Here is a 17,714-nt window from a genome sequence, read left to right as displayed (position 1 = left end):
TTGCGAAAGAAAATCAACACAAACTTTATAAATCACTCTCATCTTTCCTTCAGATCAGTCCATTATTCTGGTTCACATTCCAGTCGTTTACAGCACTCTCCTGGCTCTTGTACAAGAGAACAGTTCTTGATAGGAAGCTGAATATCCCAATTTGAACACCTGAAAGTTTCGAGAAGGAGTAAAGATAATAATTTATACTTGAAAAAAGTGAAATAGTGCAACACAAATCTGTCTATTTTATTTTGAGGTAGTAATGAATACGATATAAGTGGGTTTTATTTCATAACCATGTGAAGATCTATTCTAAACTACCTAAGTTACTGTCAATGCCACTGTATCACTGATTACAATACTGTTATTTCTGTGAGTCATGTGATTTTTGTGATATACCGAAAGGCAAAAGAAACGTCACTTCTATAAATACTGACGCAGGAAGTTATATGTTCTATTGTCCATAAACCCTTTAAGGTTCCACTGCTTCCTTTTAATGCCTTAAAGTCGACTTAACACCGACTTTTTCTACTGTATTTACATACGTATATAAGCATTTGAAATAAAGATATCCTAGTTTCCCATGTTAGTAATGCGGGTAAGAGGGGGTGATATGGAAAAAACGTGTAGTCGTTCGAATTGGACAATAAACTGAGGCCCCGTGTGCTACAGGCTATGGACGTTAAAGATCCTTTGACAATTGGAAATCGAAAAAAAGAGCAGGCTTATGCCGCTGGCCTGGCAAAATTTCCCTCATTGTACCCTGCATGGTGTTATCCGTTTTCGTTAGCCCACATGGTGAAAAGTAAAACTTCATTCATTTTTGAAAGAGATGCTATGTTAATGCAGATGGCACGTCTTTTGCCTTTCGTTATATTTTGTCTTTCATTATATTTTGTCTTTCATTATATTTTGTTCATTAGCCCACATGGTGCAGAAAAGTGGGACGTAAAACTCCATTCATTTCATTTTCATTTTTCATATTTTGCCTTTCAGTATATTTTGCCTTTCAGTATATTTTGATTATTGCGAGAAAGAGTAAACTGAACAGACCTGTCTGTACAAATCATTCTGTTAGTTTTTGTGTCGAAACATGAACACACATAACTACACCCATCATTCCATTTTTGATTTGGCATATAATTGTTACCTTTATACATGCATCTATCTGAAATTAGAAATTTGGTTGAAAATGTGGAATATTGAGAGAATAGAAATCTGGGTGAGAATGGAATATTAAGAAAATGGATTGGAATATTGAGAAATTGGGGTGAGAATGTGGAATATTAAGAAAATGGATTGGAATATTGAGAAATTGGGTTGAGAATGTGGAATATTAAGAAAATGGATTGGAATATTGAGAAATTGGGTTGAGAAATTGGAATATTGAGAATTGGAATTATGAATGTGGAATATTGAGAAATTCATTGAAATGTGGAATATTTATGAAATATTTTGAATCGTATGTTTTTATATTTTATTACGTGTTAATGTATTTTGTTTGTATGAAGATTTGTAGGTATTTTAGAACAAGTGCGAAGAGCTGACCGATAGAAAGAAAAGAAACAAGAGTATTTGAAACTTTTCAGAACTAAAGTGATGATGTTGAAAATGCAACGCTTTTTCTGCATTACCTGGAAGTGCAGATGGAGGTCCTTCTACTAGAAAGGTCTGTTGTGAAGCTATGATCTTTCCAGGACCCTCAATGGGAGCGATAGTTGACCCAGTGTAAGGTGCCTCGGTGTGGACATGATGGGGGTTTACCGTTGGTTCTACGTATGTGCCAGTACCTGCAAAAAAATGATATGAAATCGGAAGTGATAAAATGATAAAGCAGTTTGAGATGCCAGCGATAATGAGAGGTTAAGCATGTTTTGAAACTCCGAACCTGTCTATGGATTAGCTAGCTAGAATTTGCAACAGAGCTCATCTCTTATGGCCAGAGTATCAATTCACCAAAGAGTCAAAATAATATATACATTGTTATAGTATATTTATTATATACCAATTGGCCGATGCAGATGCTGACGAGGATATAAACTGCATTACCTCTCAGAGACTGAGTGGATTTGGAATTGACTGCAAAGACGAACAGTCATGTAAAATAAAGCTCCAAGTGTTTCCAGGGGATTTTTTTTTATTTTTTCTGCCAGCTTGACTACATCCGAATAGATGTTAACCGATAGGGCTCCCGTAGATTGTGCTTATGATCAGAATTTGTATTCTAAATTATAGATACCTGGAGTGAACAAATTGGTTTGATCTGAAACGAAAGAAGGGAAAAAATGAAAATCAAAAACTTAGTATAAGTTCAATTGTAACAAATAGTTCTCAAGCCAAATGGTATGTACGGCCGTGACGTCATTATCTGATAAAAGGTATAATGGAATCCGGAAACAAATACGAATGGAAAATCTGCACAATTAATAGCTGTAATCAGGCCCGTTGAGTGTATAGTTACAGTAAAACGGACGGTTGTAAGACTTTTTCATGGGGTAATCCCCATGTAGCTACGGGCCTGGCTGTAAATCTTTATAAATTCTTTATAATAGCCTACTTACTATAGCAAATACCACAGTACTTCCGACAATTTCTTCTCGCCCAAATCCTATAAGTATCTACTATACACACGTCTTTCGTGTATTGATCGCAATAATCTATTCTGAAAAAAAGTACAAGATCATTGTCTTAGTCATTGAACTTACCAAATCAAGTGTTGGTTATGCCTATGAAATGTAATTTTTCATTCCACTTTTGTATACCCTTATATGTTGCTATTTTAGTCAATCTTCTTTATTAATTTGTAACTGAGGGATCCTTTATGTAAACTTCCTGTAGCCGTGAGATCAAGTTGAACTTAAAACGTTTCTTTACAAACCATGAACGAAAATGAAAAGCTTATAGAGATAAATGGAGAAAGATTTCATTTTTGCCGTGATGAATTAAAAGTGAAAATTGCTATATTACTTGTCAAAGCATGGTTCTGGGTGAGAACAGTAGCCACATCTAAGCGGACATTTATCAAATGCCCATGGAGTGAAAACACCAACGCATGCAGAATCTTCATATACATCACAGTCTATTTGGTTATCACATATTCCAGAGTGTGTTGGTGGTACGTAAGGTACTAGAAGAGTAAAGATATAGACACAGTCCTACTACTAATAGAAAAATTTCAACAGTTAAATCCATATACTTTAGTTTTATTTCAATATCGTGATTAAAATCAGTTAGTGTTACTCATTCCAAAAGGAAAACGGCTGAAAATATATAACGGTTACAACAATCAATTATCTTTAAGATAAACATTAGTACCAGCCGCTCGTTCTTAGAGCTATCTGCAGGCCTTCCAATTGTTCCGAATCGAGTTAACATTATAACATTATTATTTCAAATTGTTGCCAGCTTACTTTCAAATTTTAACACAGTGCAAGATTAAATCTGATATGAAATGTCATAATGGCACACTATGTAAACGTCGTGACGCCATGAAATTGCAACAAAAAATAGAAAAAAAGACACGTCTAAATGTGCACATGCGGAATTCTGCTGATCTAGTACTCCAGAGCGTAGACATAATGTCGACAAAAGACTATAAGCTGTGTTTCCAACAGCGCGTTCTACCTGTTCCTGTAGGTCTGTCACCTGAAATGGAATGAAAAGAAATATTATATATTGGATTGTTAAATGGTTTATGATTTGAATAATGACAACAGAAATGATTACCAACTTTTAAGTGACAGTGTGTCGATCGATGTACATTTTATATATAATTTGACAGTCATTTCAGTGTTTAAAGGAATACTGCCTCTTAGAATAGACATAAAATTAAAAGTCTCAAACTTGGTAAATAAAAGTATACATTATTTTCTTCAGTTGGACTTACCAGGTGCAATGACTAAGGAATAGAACCTCTATGTAAGACATATCCATTAAACAAAGTAAGTATGGAATAACTCTTCTAAGCGTGTTTCAAAATTACTGAGTATTTAGATTAGTGGATTTATTGGATTATAGAGGGATTTTGTCGTGGTATTGACACCAGGTAAGTCCACTGATGAATGGCGAATTTTTAATATTCCATTTTTTAGTATTCCTAAGAGGCAGTATACCTTCGTCTTATGATGAAAATTTGTGGAAATCGTGCAGCATTTCACTGACGGTAAAGCAAGTGAGGTTCATAGAACAATGATCACTCTCTCTATTAGCCTTTCATTCAGCAATCCTAAAGCTGAGAGCGATAGGCCGGTTGATAGCCTAAATGAAAACACACAAGGGTGGCTTTTACAAATGTTAATTCAAATTGTGCTAAAAAATTAAATAATAATAACATAATCGTCCACTGAGACCTTATCGCGATCCAAGTTAAACAGCTTCGTCGTTTCTAAAGTGGAACAATTGCCTCGTAATATATAATTGCTTCTACTACGTTACGGAGTGCTAAGAAGGGATTTACAGTGTATATCATATCTTACCGCTACAAAATGCACAGCAGTGGTCTTCCATCCAAAATCGATAATCAGCACTGGTACATATTTCAGCTGGATAAGATGCACAGTTTTTTAGAGTATCTACACATTTTTTAGGAGTGCGATGTGGATCTGTAAAACGGCATGATTTTATATTTTAAAAAAACAGCAGAAAATGTTAATCAATATATTTGCTTGTGAATGACATGAGAGGTAAAAGGTCAAACGTATCCCGAACAGCTTTACCGATAATTGAAACTGTAGAGTAAAACTGTGACAGGAGTGCTCACAAGCTTGAAGTTTCAAACGAATGTGTGATTTGCGGAAGATAATCTGGTGAATCAATGTTAATATGGAACAATATGCGGAAAGAAAGTAAAAAATGGTGGGGTTAAAGTGGTGATAAAGCATTAACATAAACCATAGAAAATCTTAGCTCAACAGGCATTATAGCCATAGGGGTCTCAGATTGCAGGAGCATAATATGTTTAAAAAAAAAAAGAAGTCCACGGGCACCCACTCATGTAGTAGAGACAATGCGTATATATAAATGAAATGCTCACTTGTGCAGTATCCACAATATTCAGCGCAGTTTTGTCTCGCCCAGGCCTCGTATACCTTTCCACACGAGGTTTTTCCATATGAACGACATTTATTATATCCAAGCTTATCGTTGCACGTGGCTGAAACATTTCATATAAAAGTAGGTATGATATTACTACATGGATAAAACCGCCGTGTGCCTGATAATGGTTCAATCCAATGAATAGATACTAGGTGGTCAAAGCCGACACATTGCCGACTCTCTGAACACAGGCACAATCCATTGGGTGAGGTCAAATGTTGAGTTAACCCCAGTTAATTGACTCAACCCCCATTTCAACCTGAAATTTGATCTCCCGTTTTTGAGTTAGTTGACCGAGGATTAACCCCAGGTTCAACTCGGGGTTAACCCCGAAATTCAGGATTGAGTCGATTTTTGAGTTAAGTTAACCTGACCTATCGTTTTTCTCAAGCCAAAATTCGAGCAGAGGAAGGTTTCATCAACGTGTCAATCCTAGAATTCAGCAGCAAATGATATCTGTACTTGATACAACCTGGATGAACAGCTCTCGGAGCCCACAATCAACGTGAATTCCAGTTGGTGTTAGTTAACACCTAAGGGGGTTAGCTTGAAGTGCAGGTCAAATCCCGAGTTGAGTCGAAATCGAGTTGAAAGAGTCAAGTGAAGATTTCGAGATGATTTTTGTGCCATTTATTCAAGAATTGCGGAAGAGAGTGGTGAGAATCATGATCGACGTCTAGTGAGCAGTACCGAGCCCATGAAGAAGCACAAAGTTTGCAAAATCGCGCGAAAAAACATGTGTAAAAACGAAATGGTAAGTCTGAGTTAACCCTGAGTTGACTCAACTCAACTGAGAAAGTTGAGTTAACTACGAGTTAACCGCGTCTCGGGGTAAACCCCGAGTTGAGTGGTCAGGTTAACCCGGAGATAACCCAGAGTTAACTCGACTCAGTGGTAACTCAACATTTGACCTCACCCATTGAAAAGAGTCGATTCTCTATTTCTGCTGCGTTCACACTAAACTCGATATCAATACTATTTCCGATCACCTTACTTCGCTTACGTCATAGCGCATTCAATTTGTTAGCGTCATACTACGCTCTGAAGCGGTATGATATATACAAAACGCGTCACACTGACAGCGCTATAAACCCATAGATGCCAAACGAAAACAATGATAGTATTCAGCTTCTTACATGTAGCCTACTTTATAGTGATGTTCGATGAATGTCACAGAATGGGCGTAGACGACATACATCTATATAGCAAAAGCGGTCGGTCTGGCCTCGACCATGCCATCGCTCAATTATTTGCGGACATTACAAGCAGCAACACGAACAAATTACACGTGAATCACTAGCAGGTTTTCCCCATGCCGTTTAACGGAAGCGAGTGTGAAAATAGCTACCACCGTATGCCTGAAATGTGCGTTGTGATTTTTAGCGCGATAAGCCGGTCACATTCGCTGTTGGAAAGCGCAATGGATAACGCTTTAACGGAAGCGGGTTGTAATCGTTTGAGATCGGTTCATAGCTTTTTAAGTGTGACGCGTTTTCTGAAGAACTTTACAATTGTTGAAAGAAAAGCTCAAAAGTTTCGGACTGATTACTAGTTTTTTCCAATATGCCAATTATAATATATGATTTAACAACTGCTTTTAAATGTCTAAAAGATAATGTATTAGGCCTACCATCAGTCGGTTTTGCCGAAAGATCATGTATTGGAGCAGAGGAATTTGCTGCATGTGTTCTGGTCACACCACCTGGAATCATATTTGATCTTTAAGTGGAAACAATATGAAAAAATAATTAACAATAGTAAAATCAACAGTAAATAGTGTTAACTGCATGATCAGTGGCGGAGCCAGGTGTACGCCCGAGGGGAGAGGGCGTTATCTCTTGGGTTGCCCGAATTTCTAACCTATTTATAACAGTTTTGCAAACGCTTGCCCGAAAAATTGCCTTCGGGACTGCGAGTGGCTCCGACACGTGCATGGTAGGCCTATAGTAGTTTGGAGCTTGTATCATATCACGAAAGGGTTCAATTATGAGGCCGTGTCCCCATCAGTACGCTGTAGGCCTACCATGCTGTCATAATCTGAAAATTTTTATCACTACCTAATCAGTATATTTCAGTCCACCCGAATCTTGAATTCAGTATATCAAAATTTCAAAAGACAATCGATTAGGGCCTCTAAGCTAATCAGAATCTAAGTAGGAGAAAACCAGTTTCAGACTTGTCTGTGTTTAATGAATACAAAATACTTACAGAAAAGAACAAAAAGTACAAACTTAACATACATCCCGATTTGCGATGTACACCCTTTCGGAACGTTAAAAGATACAAGAGTTGTGTGATATCTCAACGGGGCGGAAGATTTTTGTATTGCTAGGAAATTCTGATAATGAATAATAAAAAGATATTGGTAGCTTAGAGGTAATATGCTGTACTGTGAATCACTGGGTGTTTTACCACCACTATACAGATAAAATATTATCGACCCTTTAATCAGATCTTAAGTAAATATCAAGTATTTTAGATTTTGGATAGAGGCCTAGAGCTACATGTGGCGATTCTCCTTGAGGTCGACCGATGGCTCATTTCACTCTTAAAATGGTCACGTTGAGTGCTCATCCCCATGCATTTTAAGTGATAATTTAAATTATTTATATTCCACATATCTATGGAGTGTTCGAGACGCACCATAAGCAACTTCATAAACTTCATGAAGGTTGGCTAGGAAAGAATTAAACGGGCCTTGAAGCTAGATCTTGGGCTTACTCCAAGTAGCCTTGGAGTTGTTTAGGTTTGCTCACAACAGAGGGTGAATCTGCTAGAGGATCAATTGCAATTGCTGATATAAAAAAAAGAGAAACATAGAACACAATTCTAGCATTTATCTTCATATATAGAGGATTTCATAATGAAAAAATTCTCTCCTGATATTTTATTAAATGTTACTAAATGGAGTCACCTCCCTTCAGACACTCAAGTATCCTAATTTGCTGGGAATAGGGGTCCTTTTTTTTAACTGGAAAGTGATTTGAATCTACTGTCACACTAGCTCTCGCCCTCAAAATGATGGCGTCCCCCACAAGATAAGACTGAAAACTTAACGAAGGGCGATCGAATAAAGCTTAAGTCCATTTAATTTAAGTATGATTTATAAGATTTCTTTTTATTAGGCCTTTGGTTTTCGATATAAGAATACTAGCCTAACACTAAACACTACTAAAGAGCTTGGAAGCATTCAGCTTTGGGCTTGGGTCTGTTAAGTAACCCGGGCTGGAAATTAATGCCTGAGGAGGTGCAAACAATGAGAGGCGACTCGAGGTCTCCGGAAATTAAGGCCTTTTCACTGCCAAATGTATAATAAACTTCCAACGGGAGTTCCGCTGACCTCGCCACCTTTAGCGCACACTAAATTCTGCAAGGGTAGGCTATGTCGGGGGGGCTCAGATTTCTAAAGTTGAGTTGACCCATCGCGACTATCTATCTGTATCATGTAGGCTAGTGGGAAGATAAGCTATATAGTGTTCTTATTCAGTACACATTTACTGTAAGTCGTGCAAACTATCTTCTTTTGATTAGATAAGAGGCCCATGAAACAATAAGGTTAAAATATCCTGGGCCTACAATACATGAGACTAAAAGTATGATATCTCCAGTAATGTCGGTTTGACAGAGAGAGGCAGATTATAAAATGGCTTTTAATTCCCCATTAATCAATTTTAAATTACAGCAATGTTTATTATTTGACGGTTGAGTGAGTCTAAATAGTATAAAGTATCTTTATGGCGAAAATATGCAAGTCATGGTCAATTTATTTCGATTTTAGTTTTATTGAAGCTGTATGTGATCTGGGTTCGTGCTGCTGTAAATATTTTAGTTGATCACATGTATTTGGGATAAAGACAATTCGGTATTTTCTGCACAGCCTATTGAACCTTCGTCGACCGACAACTGTCAAAATAGCTATCAGAAGCTTTGGAATAGAGTCAGATGTATCGGACTACTTGAACTATGGTCGGTAGGATCAACACGATCAAGCTGCAAGTAGTAGAGTGTAGTGAACGAACTGCATCCAACTGTGACCTACGACTTTTATTATTCGACAAGACATCATTCATCAGTCCTGTCCTGGATTTTGGTGAGGCTTTTTCTGCTTGGGCCAGGAATATCTTTTGACACTCGCCATGGCATCGATGAGAACATGTATGAGATTATTCAATCACGCCTCCAGGAACCTTAGAACAGGTAGGTACCTCTAAATATCACAAAATTTACTATTGTGTAGATAGTTTAGCAGAAAGTCAAAAAAAAGCTCAACCTCAGCCTGGCTCAGGTGAAACTTATCTTCATCTCTCAGTTCAGTTTGACAATTTATATCGCCTATGACATAGGCTATGGCATGGTTCTTTTATTAAGGATCTGTCGAATGTAGAACGTGGGTATGTAATTTTACAGGGTCTGTGCTGTAAGAGAGATGGTCGTAGCAGTAGCCTACCTTGATCAAAAGAGGATTTCTTGGTTCAAAAACTGTATACCCAGTATTTCACTTAAAGACTTTTATCATTCTTATATGCCTTGGCAAATCCTTATGGTTTTGTATCTGCAATTTCCACAGACCTTGCTGCTTATTGTAATGTCACTATGCAAATACACTCCGCAGATGTTAGATATCACAACAGAGTACAATTTACCATTTTACTTGATTGAAGCAATATGCTGATGCCTGGAATTGCAGGAATCACAGACATCAATCATGAAATTGTATGGGGTTGAAAAGATTGTGTAGGTGTCCCTAATGATAGTAATACACAAAAAAGTGATAAATTCCTTTCGAATCCTATCAATTTTCTACTACAAGCCATAGCATAAGGATAATATTGCTGATTTCATTATGACTAGTAATAAGATAAGGAAATAAAACTCTTGAGTTCAATTACAGTCATTTGAGCCAACCAGTAATTATTCATCCTTGAAGGCCAGCTCAGTGACATTTAATACTATGAATAAATCTATGTTGTGGGTAAAATTACAATTCAAGATTTTATACAACTTCCTTGGATTATACTAAACCTTCCATGCATGACCTGTACCTTATATAAATGTAAATAATACAAAATTACATAAATGAAATTACAAGGTAAAAAATTAAAATTACATAAATAAGCTTTTTTGAAGATGACTAATCTCAAATAATTTCATTAATAATAGAGCTCTTTCTGTTGAGCTTAAAAGCTTAATGATTGTAATATAATTTGTTAGAAATTTACAGAATGATAAACAAGTCAAAATCTTTATTGTGATGAGCTTGACAATAGACGAGGTAAACAATGGCCTTGACCTGAGGTTCACTCTGACATAAATCTATTATTTCTAGTTTAATTCTGATAACTGGTCCAAATATTGACACTTAAGATTTTTCTTAGTTGTCATGTGACATGAGAATTGTTCTCTAGGGCATTAATAAAGAGTTGTTGAAATTTCCGATTTTCATTCTAATGTCATTGTAAATTGTAACATTTAATATATATTTTATTACAACAATATTTTATTGAAAAGAATGGGGTGGGGTCACTGGAGGAGGGAAGGCTTTTGCTTATATAACCCTTAATTCCTCAAAGCCAAATGCTAAAGATACATGCCAATAACCAGCTAGACTGGTATGATGCTGGAATACAGGGCCTAAATGGTAAAATTTGTTTTTTCTGATTTCAGCAAGCCGAAGATCATTTACTGGGGCTGAGAAACAAGCTAAAGTCAAGTTTACTCCAGTACCACCCTTTTATGTTGGTGTTGGCACTGCAGCGATTGCCATACCTTATCTTTATTGGAGAATTTTTATGCCAACTGATCCTAATGAAGTAGCTAATATATCAAGACTTCAAGCTGCATCCTACCCCCCAAGTCAACCTTCGGTAAGATTCATCTGTGAACATTGCTTTGGAGGGATTACACTATTTATTATACACAGATGTATCATTTTTCGCTAACCTGGTAAAAGGTTTGTCATTAATATCAATTCATACTTTATTTACTTTTTTTCCCCCAAAAATTTGTTCTCTGTTTAAAATGTTGTTTTATTTCTGTTTTTAAACTATGATATAAATGATTTTTACAGGTATATTCAGAAGGTAAAAATCATGCCTTATATTTATGGATTAACTTGAAACCTGGTGCCAACTCGCGAGAAGTGGCCAAATCTGTTGCTAAGATACAGAAATATGTGGACCAAGTCACTGATCCCACAATGAAGGATGATGATGATGAAATTCTTGCTGGTGTCGGATTTGGACCAAACTTTTTTAGCCAGGTACTGTGCATCTTCACAATGTCAAGCTATTGCAAACTATTACAATCAGAGCCCTTGACTGTTGTAAATAGTATGGTTAATTATTTACAGACATCTTATCAGTCACTCTGATTGGATATATTCATAGACAAAAAAATTTGTGTAAAGTAGCCCCCACAAAAAGATAGTGACCTCTGCTCTATGCTTTTGTCAGATGTTGATCACTTATTTATTAGATACACCTATATTTCTATAGTTTTCATGGTGTAAAATCTGTTATATTTAGGTTGCTGGAAAGACAATGAAATCGTTTGTTTATCCTCATAGGAAAGGAGCTTTAGGTGATATGCCCAGTTCAGGTAATGAATTACATCTTTCTCATTTCCACTCTGCAAACTTTCTGTGCTCTTATTAAATTATCTTTTGATATCCAGACCTACTGCAATCAGACAAAGACATTTTATAGACTACTAGTGATACTAGTCTTTTCTTGGAAAGAAAGTTTTTGGTGAATTGCAGGAAAAGCTGACAATAGATTTTAATTCCAAAGAGTGATACAGAAAAAAGCTGAAATTGGAGCTATAATTTAAGCTTGTTTGAATATATTAAAATGTAAAAAGTATTTGTTGGATTTGGAAATGGTGTCAACCATGACTAGCAAATTGAGTTAAATCAACTAGCCTTGTATAGCTGATCAGTTTATGTCTATATGTTCTGGTTTGAACCTGAAGACTGTAAGCTTATATCACTTTTTCTTTCATCAGGAGTCCACTGTTACGATATTGAAGGTTTGAAAGTTGAAATGTGTTTATTTTGTTATTAGTTGAAGAGTTTTTGTTTAATTTGGATTTCTTTTAGTATTATTGATTATTATTGATTATAATGAAAAATTTACATCTAAATAGTAAAATTATTTTTTTAGTACTTCTTGTTGTTAGTCATTACCATTTGCACACCAAAAAAAAAAAAGATATTTTTGATCCCAACCCCCGTTAAAGAGCATGTTGCAGTGCATGTTCTGCTGTGTCTACACTTACAAATCAATGAACTGATATCCATGTTTTAAACGGTATTATGTTAATTTCGTGTAATTTTATTTTCAAGAATGCCATAAAATTTCATGAATATACCTAATATAAACCTAACTAATGGTCTAAAACTTTGTTTCTTATTTTACTTCATGACCTACGCTAGTGCGTTTATTTGAGAATATTACTATTCTCATTTCACTCTTATACTGTACCTATTTTGTAGTATCCTGAGATAAACCTTAAGCAACAAATATTCAATGTCAGATATTAAGAGCTGAACACAATTCTTTCCTCATATTCTTCATATCTTACATATACAATGATTTGTATTTAAGGTGGAGATGTATTTATTCATGCCAAATGTAATACACCAAGCAAGCTGTTTGAATTGGCTCAAGTTATAATTAAAAACCTTCCCAAGGATTCGGTGGAGAATTTTGAAGATATTTATAGTTTTGTGTATAAAAATGGTAGAGATTTGTCTGGCTTCATAGACGGTAAGATATAATCTGATTTTATGGAATTTCATCTTTTTTTTCAGTAATTTTTAGGTCACGATATTCATTAAGAAAAAATATCTGTATTATTATTGTTGTTGTCATGATTATTTTTTGTATTTATGCATTGGATTGTGATATTAAACTCTGGTATACCTGGAATTACATATGTATTTATTTAATGTAGGAACTGAGAATAGAGCTGATGAAGAGGGCAGACAAGAAACAGCTGTAGAAAAAGAAACTGGTGGAAGCTATGTAGTAAGTTACTTTTAAGCATACAGTCTCTTAATATTTTCTTTACCACAATGAACAATGTTCAGAATATATATATATGAGATTTGGTTTCTCTTGTGTTTAAGCAAAAACATTCCATAAAAGTTTAGACCTCCAGTCGATCACGTTCTCATGGTAGAATAATGACTGATGACAATATTGAAAATCTTCTCCGTGGACTTGTTGAAAAGGGCTAGAATTTTGCTGAAAGGGAGGTCTATCAGTTGGTAATATTTTTTTAATGAATGACCAGAAGGTTTTGGCAGTTTCAATCCAATGATTCATTTGAGAAATACATTGTACTATTTTAAAGTTTGATTGTTTTGTTCTAGATCACCCAGAAATGGCTTCACAAACTTGATGTAATAGATGGAGAAAAGGGTAAGTAATGCATCTCTAACATAATACATGGATATATGGAATAATGCATTATGTAACAAAGGGGCTGTAAAGTTTCCATTACCAAGTGTTGTCACATTCAGTTACCGTCCACACTGCAGCTTTTATAGTTTGTAGCTTAGTCAGGGTATTATGCTGTTTAATGACAATCAGAGTCCTAATGGTTAATTTAACTGGCTTACAGTTAATCCATTAATGTTTTTGAATCACACCCCAAGATACATAAATGTCTCTGCTGCACTATAACTTTGTGCTCTCTGTTATGGTTGCTTTGATTTATATTGTAGATAGAACATTAGAGGGATGGGTTGGTAGAGCGAGAAATGACAGTACAGAGCTGAGTAGAAAGACTATAACATCTCATGTTGCTAGAATGACTTCAGGTATCTATTAGAAATTATTTAATCTGCATGGAAGGTCCTAAAAAAAATTTCTAAACGATTGTTGGCTATAAATTGGTATCTTGCCTTTACTGTTTCTTTAATTATACTTCCGTCTTCATTAGCCCACGTGGTGCAGAAAAGTAGGACGTAAAGCTCCATTCATTTCATGTTTCTTTAATTATACCACAATTAGAAGTAAAGTTATTGTAATTCATATTGGTTGAGGTTGAAAGCAAGACCAACTCTCAAAAGCATGACCAGGGCTTCAGAATAATTCTTGCCTTTAAGAGGGGAATTTGAACAACAAACGAGGACAATTCATATTCGGCAACACAAATTGAAAATATTTGAATATAACAGATTGCTGTTTCAAAATGTGAGATGAAATAACATTTTTTTCAGGAAATAACTTCAATGCTCCAAAACCAGTTGAAATCGTGAGACAATCTATGCCTTTTGGTTCTTTGTCTGGTGAGAAAGGATTATTCTTTATTGGTTATGCTGCAAGTCCACAGAACTTTGAGTACATGCTGGATAGAATGGTTGGTTCAGGTGGTGATGGGCAAAATGACGATATCATGAGGCTCTCGCAGAACGTCAAGGGAACCTACTGGTATTTCCCTGGAGCTTCTGAATTGAAGAAACTAGAATAAATACACAATGTTAGATTATAGGTAGTTCTCTTGTATGAAGTGAAGGACTACAGTTACTTCAATAACATGTTATAGTGATAAATTGTTGAAATTTCATAAAAGTGATGTCTGGAAATATTTGCTTGCATCTAAAGACAATGTATTGTATTTGTCAAAGATTTTCTATTATTTTCGTCCACTGTTAGTCTTCTAGTAGTTATCTTTGCCTCATACAAGAGTAAAACCTCTATCTCTTCAGCAACTAAAAATGATTTATAACTAATGTCCATTAAATGAAGATGCATATATGTTGATAATTGTTTGGTTTATGCTTCCTTGTTTAAACTTGAAAAGAAAGTGATTGTTGATTTTTCGTATAAAATTAAAGGATTTGAATTCAAATTGAGAATAGGTTTGTTTAAGATAGACCTTGCTTCATATTTTAGAATACCATTATGATTATTACTACTATTATCATAACCTCTTAACACTCTCGCATTAAAGGTATCTAATGCCTATTAGTCTTATCCTATACTTTTGATTAATTTTAATAAGCTCTTAATATCTCTAAGAAATCATTTGTAATTGAAGAAAGTCTAAGTATTGTTAATCTATTATTATTATTCTCAGCTATGATACGTAGTAGAATAAAAAATATAAGGTATTAATGAAGCTTTTCATTATCTTCAAGAGGTCTTAAAATTGGTCAGCACTGAGCACAGAGGGGTACAAAAACAAGAGAATAAAGAGAGCACAATGCAGATGGTTACGAAAATAACAGAGCAAAACACAGAGGGTTGCAAAAATAAAAGGTGCATAATAGTGTGGCTTCTGTGACTCATATTAATATCTACACGACACAGCTGAGGTGAATTTTGTAATGTTCTGAACATGCCACATTCAACTCAAAGGTTCTATCATGGGTTGAATTACAATTGCTATGAAGCTCCCCCCCATTATACTAGAGTGGCAACACGGATTTAAATAAGTAATCTTTTCATGCCTGCCCAAGATCTTGGTTAAAATTTAAAACACTAAATATCTTTCACTTGAGTATGACTTTATATCTACAAACAATACATGATGAAATTAACAAATTTACAAATCCTTACATCTCACAGTAATATATAACTTGATTTCAAATATAACATGGCCAACAACAGATATCTTCCAATTAATATTTCTAAATATTTCAAACTTCACATAAAATAACACTTTCTTAGAAACTATATAATAGTTACTTTTACTTTATTGTGATCTTTTTTTTTTGAAGGATTATCATTATAAGTTACTATGTAGACAAAAATCAATTCAACATTTCAATAGAATCTCTGCTAATTAACATGTAAAGTTACATACTCATGATCATAACATCATGACTGTCATTTAGTTATACCACATTTATGACCAAAACTGATAGTATGATATTTTGTCCTTATCAATTAAAACAGATCAACCTCTGATAAAATGAAATTATACACTTATTGCAAATTTTAACCGTTTTCAAATGAGGATGTGAGAAATAAAAGTGATCTGAAATCAAGGTTGTCTGAAAACCCCCACTAAAGCTGGCCGTATTGTTCTATCTTTTAACTTGTAACCAGATTTCTGTAATACAGCTACTGTTCCCTTTTCTTTCTCAGCACTTGGTACTTCAAACAATGCTTCGTGTACAAATGGATCAAAAAGTTCCCCTTCTTTAGGAGCTAATTTAACGAGTCCATGCTTATCAAAAACTTTTTGTAATTGAGAATTAGTTAACACAAGTCCATCGTAAAGGTTTTTTAAATGAATATTTTCCTCAGTTAATTGCTCTTTAGGTACACTTTCTGTAGCAGTACCAAGAATATCAGCCACTTCCAACAAATCCTTACAAAATCCCTGAATACCAAAGATTTTAGCATCTTCCACTTGTTTCATCATTCTTGTTCTCACATTTTCTGTTTCTGCCAATGACCTCAGATATTTATCCTAAAATTGAAATACAGTTTCATAACATACTTTTCGGATCCTGATCTGACAACCTGCTATTAAAATTTTTAAAAATAAAACTAATTGATCTAATGGGGCCTTGGTTCATTATTCTATTTGAAAGACTCCAATTAAACATTATGTGCATAAAATCCATGCAACTAGCATCTCGTATAAGGGGTAACTCTAGGATCCAACTTTGCTATAATAGGATGAAACACCAGACCATCCAGTAATAGGTTTCTTTTACTGTTCCCCAAACAAATGCAGGAGAATAAGCTTCAATTCCCATGTAATATTGTTTCATACCTTTATTTCTTTCATCTCAACCTCATGTGTTTTTGTTAATTCCTGTAATTTTGCTTCAAGTTCAGAAGCATCTGTGTTAGTTTCTTTTTGATCTTTCACCTTTCCTTCTCCAATAGCTTCTTCTGACTTTCCAGTAACAGTTGAACATAATCGAATATTTTTACTCTTACTATAATAAAAATGAATGGTATTTAGAACTAAAAAAAAGTGGAATATACACTGTGTCTCATAAAACCTGGTTTGTGGCGACAAATAGAACGACAAATAGACCTATACCGGTGATTCAACTAACACAGAATCCAATGCATTAGAAAGTAACACTATTCACCTCAGGCCTCAGCATAAGTGGGCTTTATAATTTTAATGATGAAAGTTGCCATAGTCATCGTTGCAAAGTAGGACTATTTTGCGTCGTGAGATTTTTTTACATTAAATCCCGTCCAGTTCCTGACTGTGACATTTCAAGGTTATATAAGTATATGTTCAACCGAGTCAACAGCACTCACCAGAACTTACTAAACAATAGATAAATGACCACTTTACTCACCTGGTATTTCTTAATGTAAGTACATATTGAGGGTTTCTGGATATTTTATGTAACCATCGAAAAGACATGCTTCCATATGACGCCATGTTTAGACTTTAGTCTCATTTCCGCCTTCAAAACGAAAGAGTCGGACGAAGGGGGGCAACTCTGTACAAAAATAGAGAAAGACCACGGGCGATTTCATCAGCCAAGATCAAAAAGAACAATCCTAACTGTATAATGAAATAGTTTGAATACTTTAATAGTAAAATATCTGATGAAAATTCCTGTTCCTTCTTCTTCCACTATTTTTCATAAGATATTTAGACCGATTCAATTCCACCCAACAATTGCTGAAACAGCTTGA

General features: G+C 35.0%; 3 protein-coding genes across 3 annotated transcripts; 1 reads left to right on the top strand and 2 right to left on the bottom strand.

The window, feature by feature from the left end:
• Positions 1-62: 62 nt before the first annotated feature.
• LOTGIDRAFT_159081 (hypothetical protein) lies at positions 63-6,797 on the bottom strand (the record flags this gene model as incomplete). Its single annotated transcript, XM_009052741.1, has 8 exons — positions 63-159; positions 1,045-1,159; positions 1,626-1,781; positions 2,553-2,653; positions 2,959-3,118; positions 3,616-3,636; positions 4,467-4,592; positions 6,716-6,797. 8 exons carry the CDS (start codon positions 6,795-6,797, stop codon positions 63-65), a joined length of 858 nt encoding a protein of 285 aa, XP_009050989.1.
• A 4,355-nt stretch (positions 6,798-11,152) lies between these two features.
• On the top strand, positions 11,153-14,562 carry LOTGIDRAFT_114599 (hypothetical protein; the record flags this gene model as incomplete). The annotated part of the gene is made up of 7 exons (XM_009052740.1): positions 11,153-11,344; positions 11,610-11,682; positions 12,690-12,851; positions 13,039-13,112; positions 13,460-13,508; positions 13,814-13,909; positions 14,312-14,562. Coding segments are annotated over 7 exons (897 nt in total), but the record flags the coding sequence as incomplete, so codon positions are not given.
• Positions 14,563-16,080: 1,518 nt separating this feature from the next.
• On the bottom strand, positions 16,081-16,512 carry LOTGIDRAFT_114637 (hypothetical protein; the record flags this gene model as incomplete). Its single annotated transcript, XM_009052739.1, has 1 exon — positions 16,081-16,512. A coding segment is annotated over one exon (432 nt), but the record flags the coding sequence as incomplete, so codon positions are not given.
• Between the last annotated feature and the right edge of the window lie 1,202 nt (positions 16,513-17,714).

This window comes from Lottia gigantea, assembly GCF_000327385.1.
Source record: "Lottia gigantea unplaced genomic scaffold LOTGIsca_19, whole genome shotgun sequence".
NCBI lineage: Eukaryota > Metazoa > Mollusca > Gastropoda > Lottiidae > Lottia > Lottia gigantea.
Note: the sequence above shows the minus strand (reverse complement) of the source record. Positions and strands in the feature narration are given on the sequence as shown.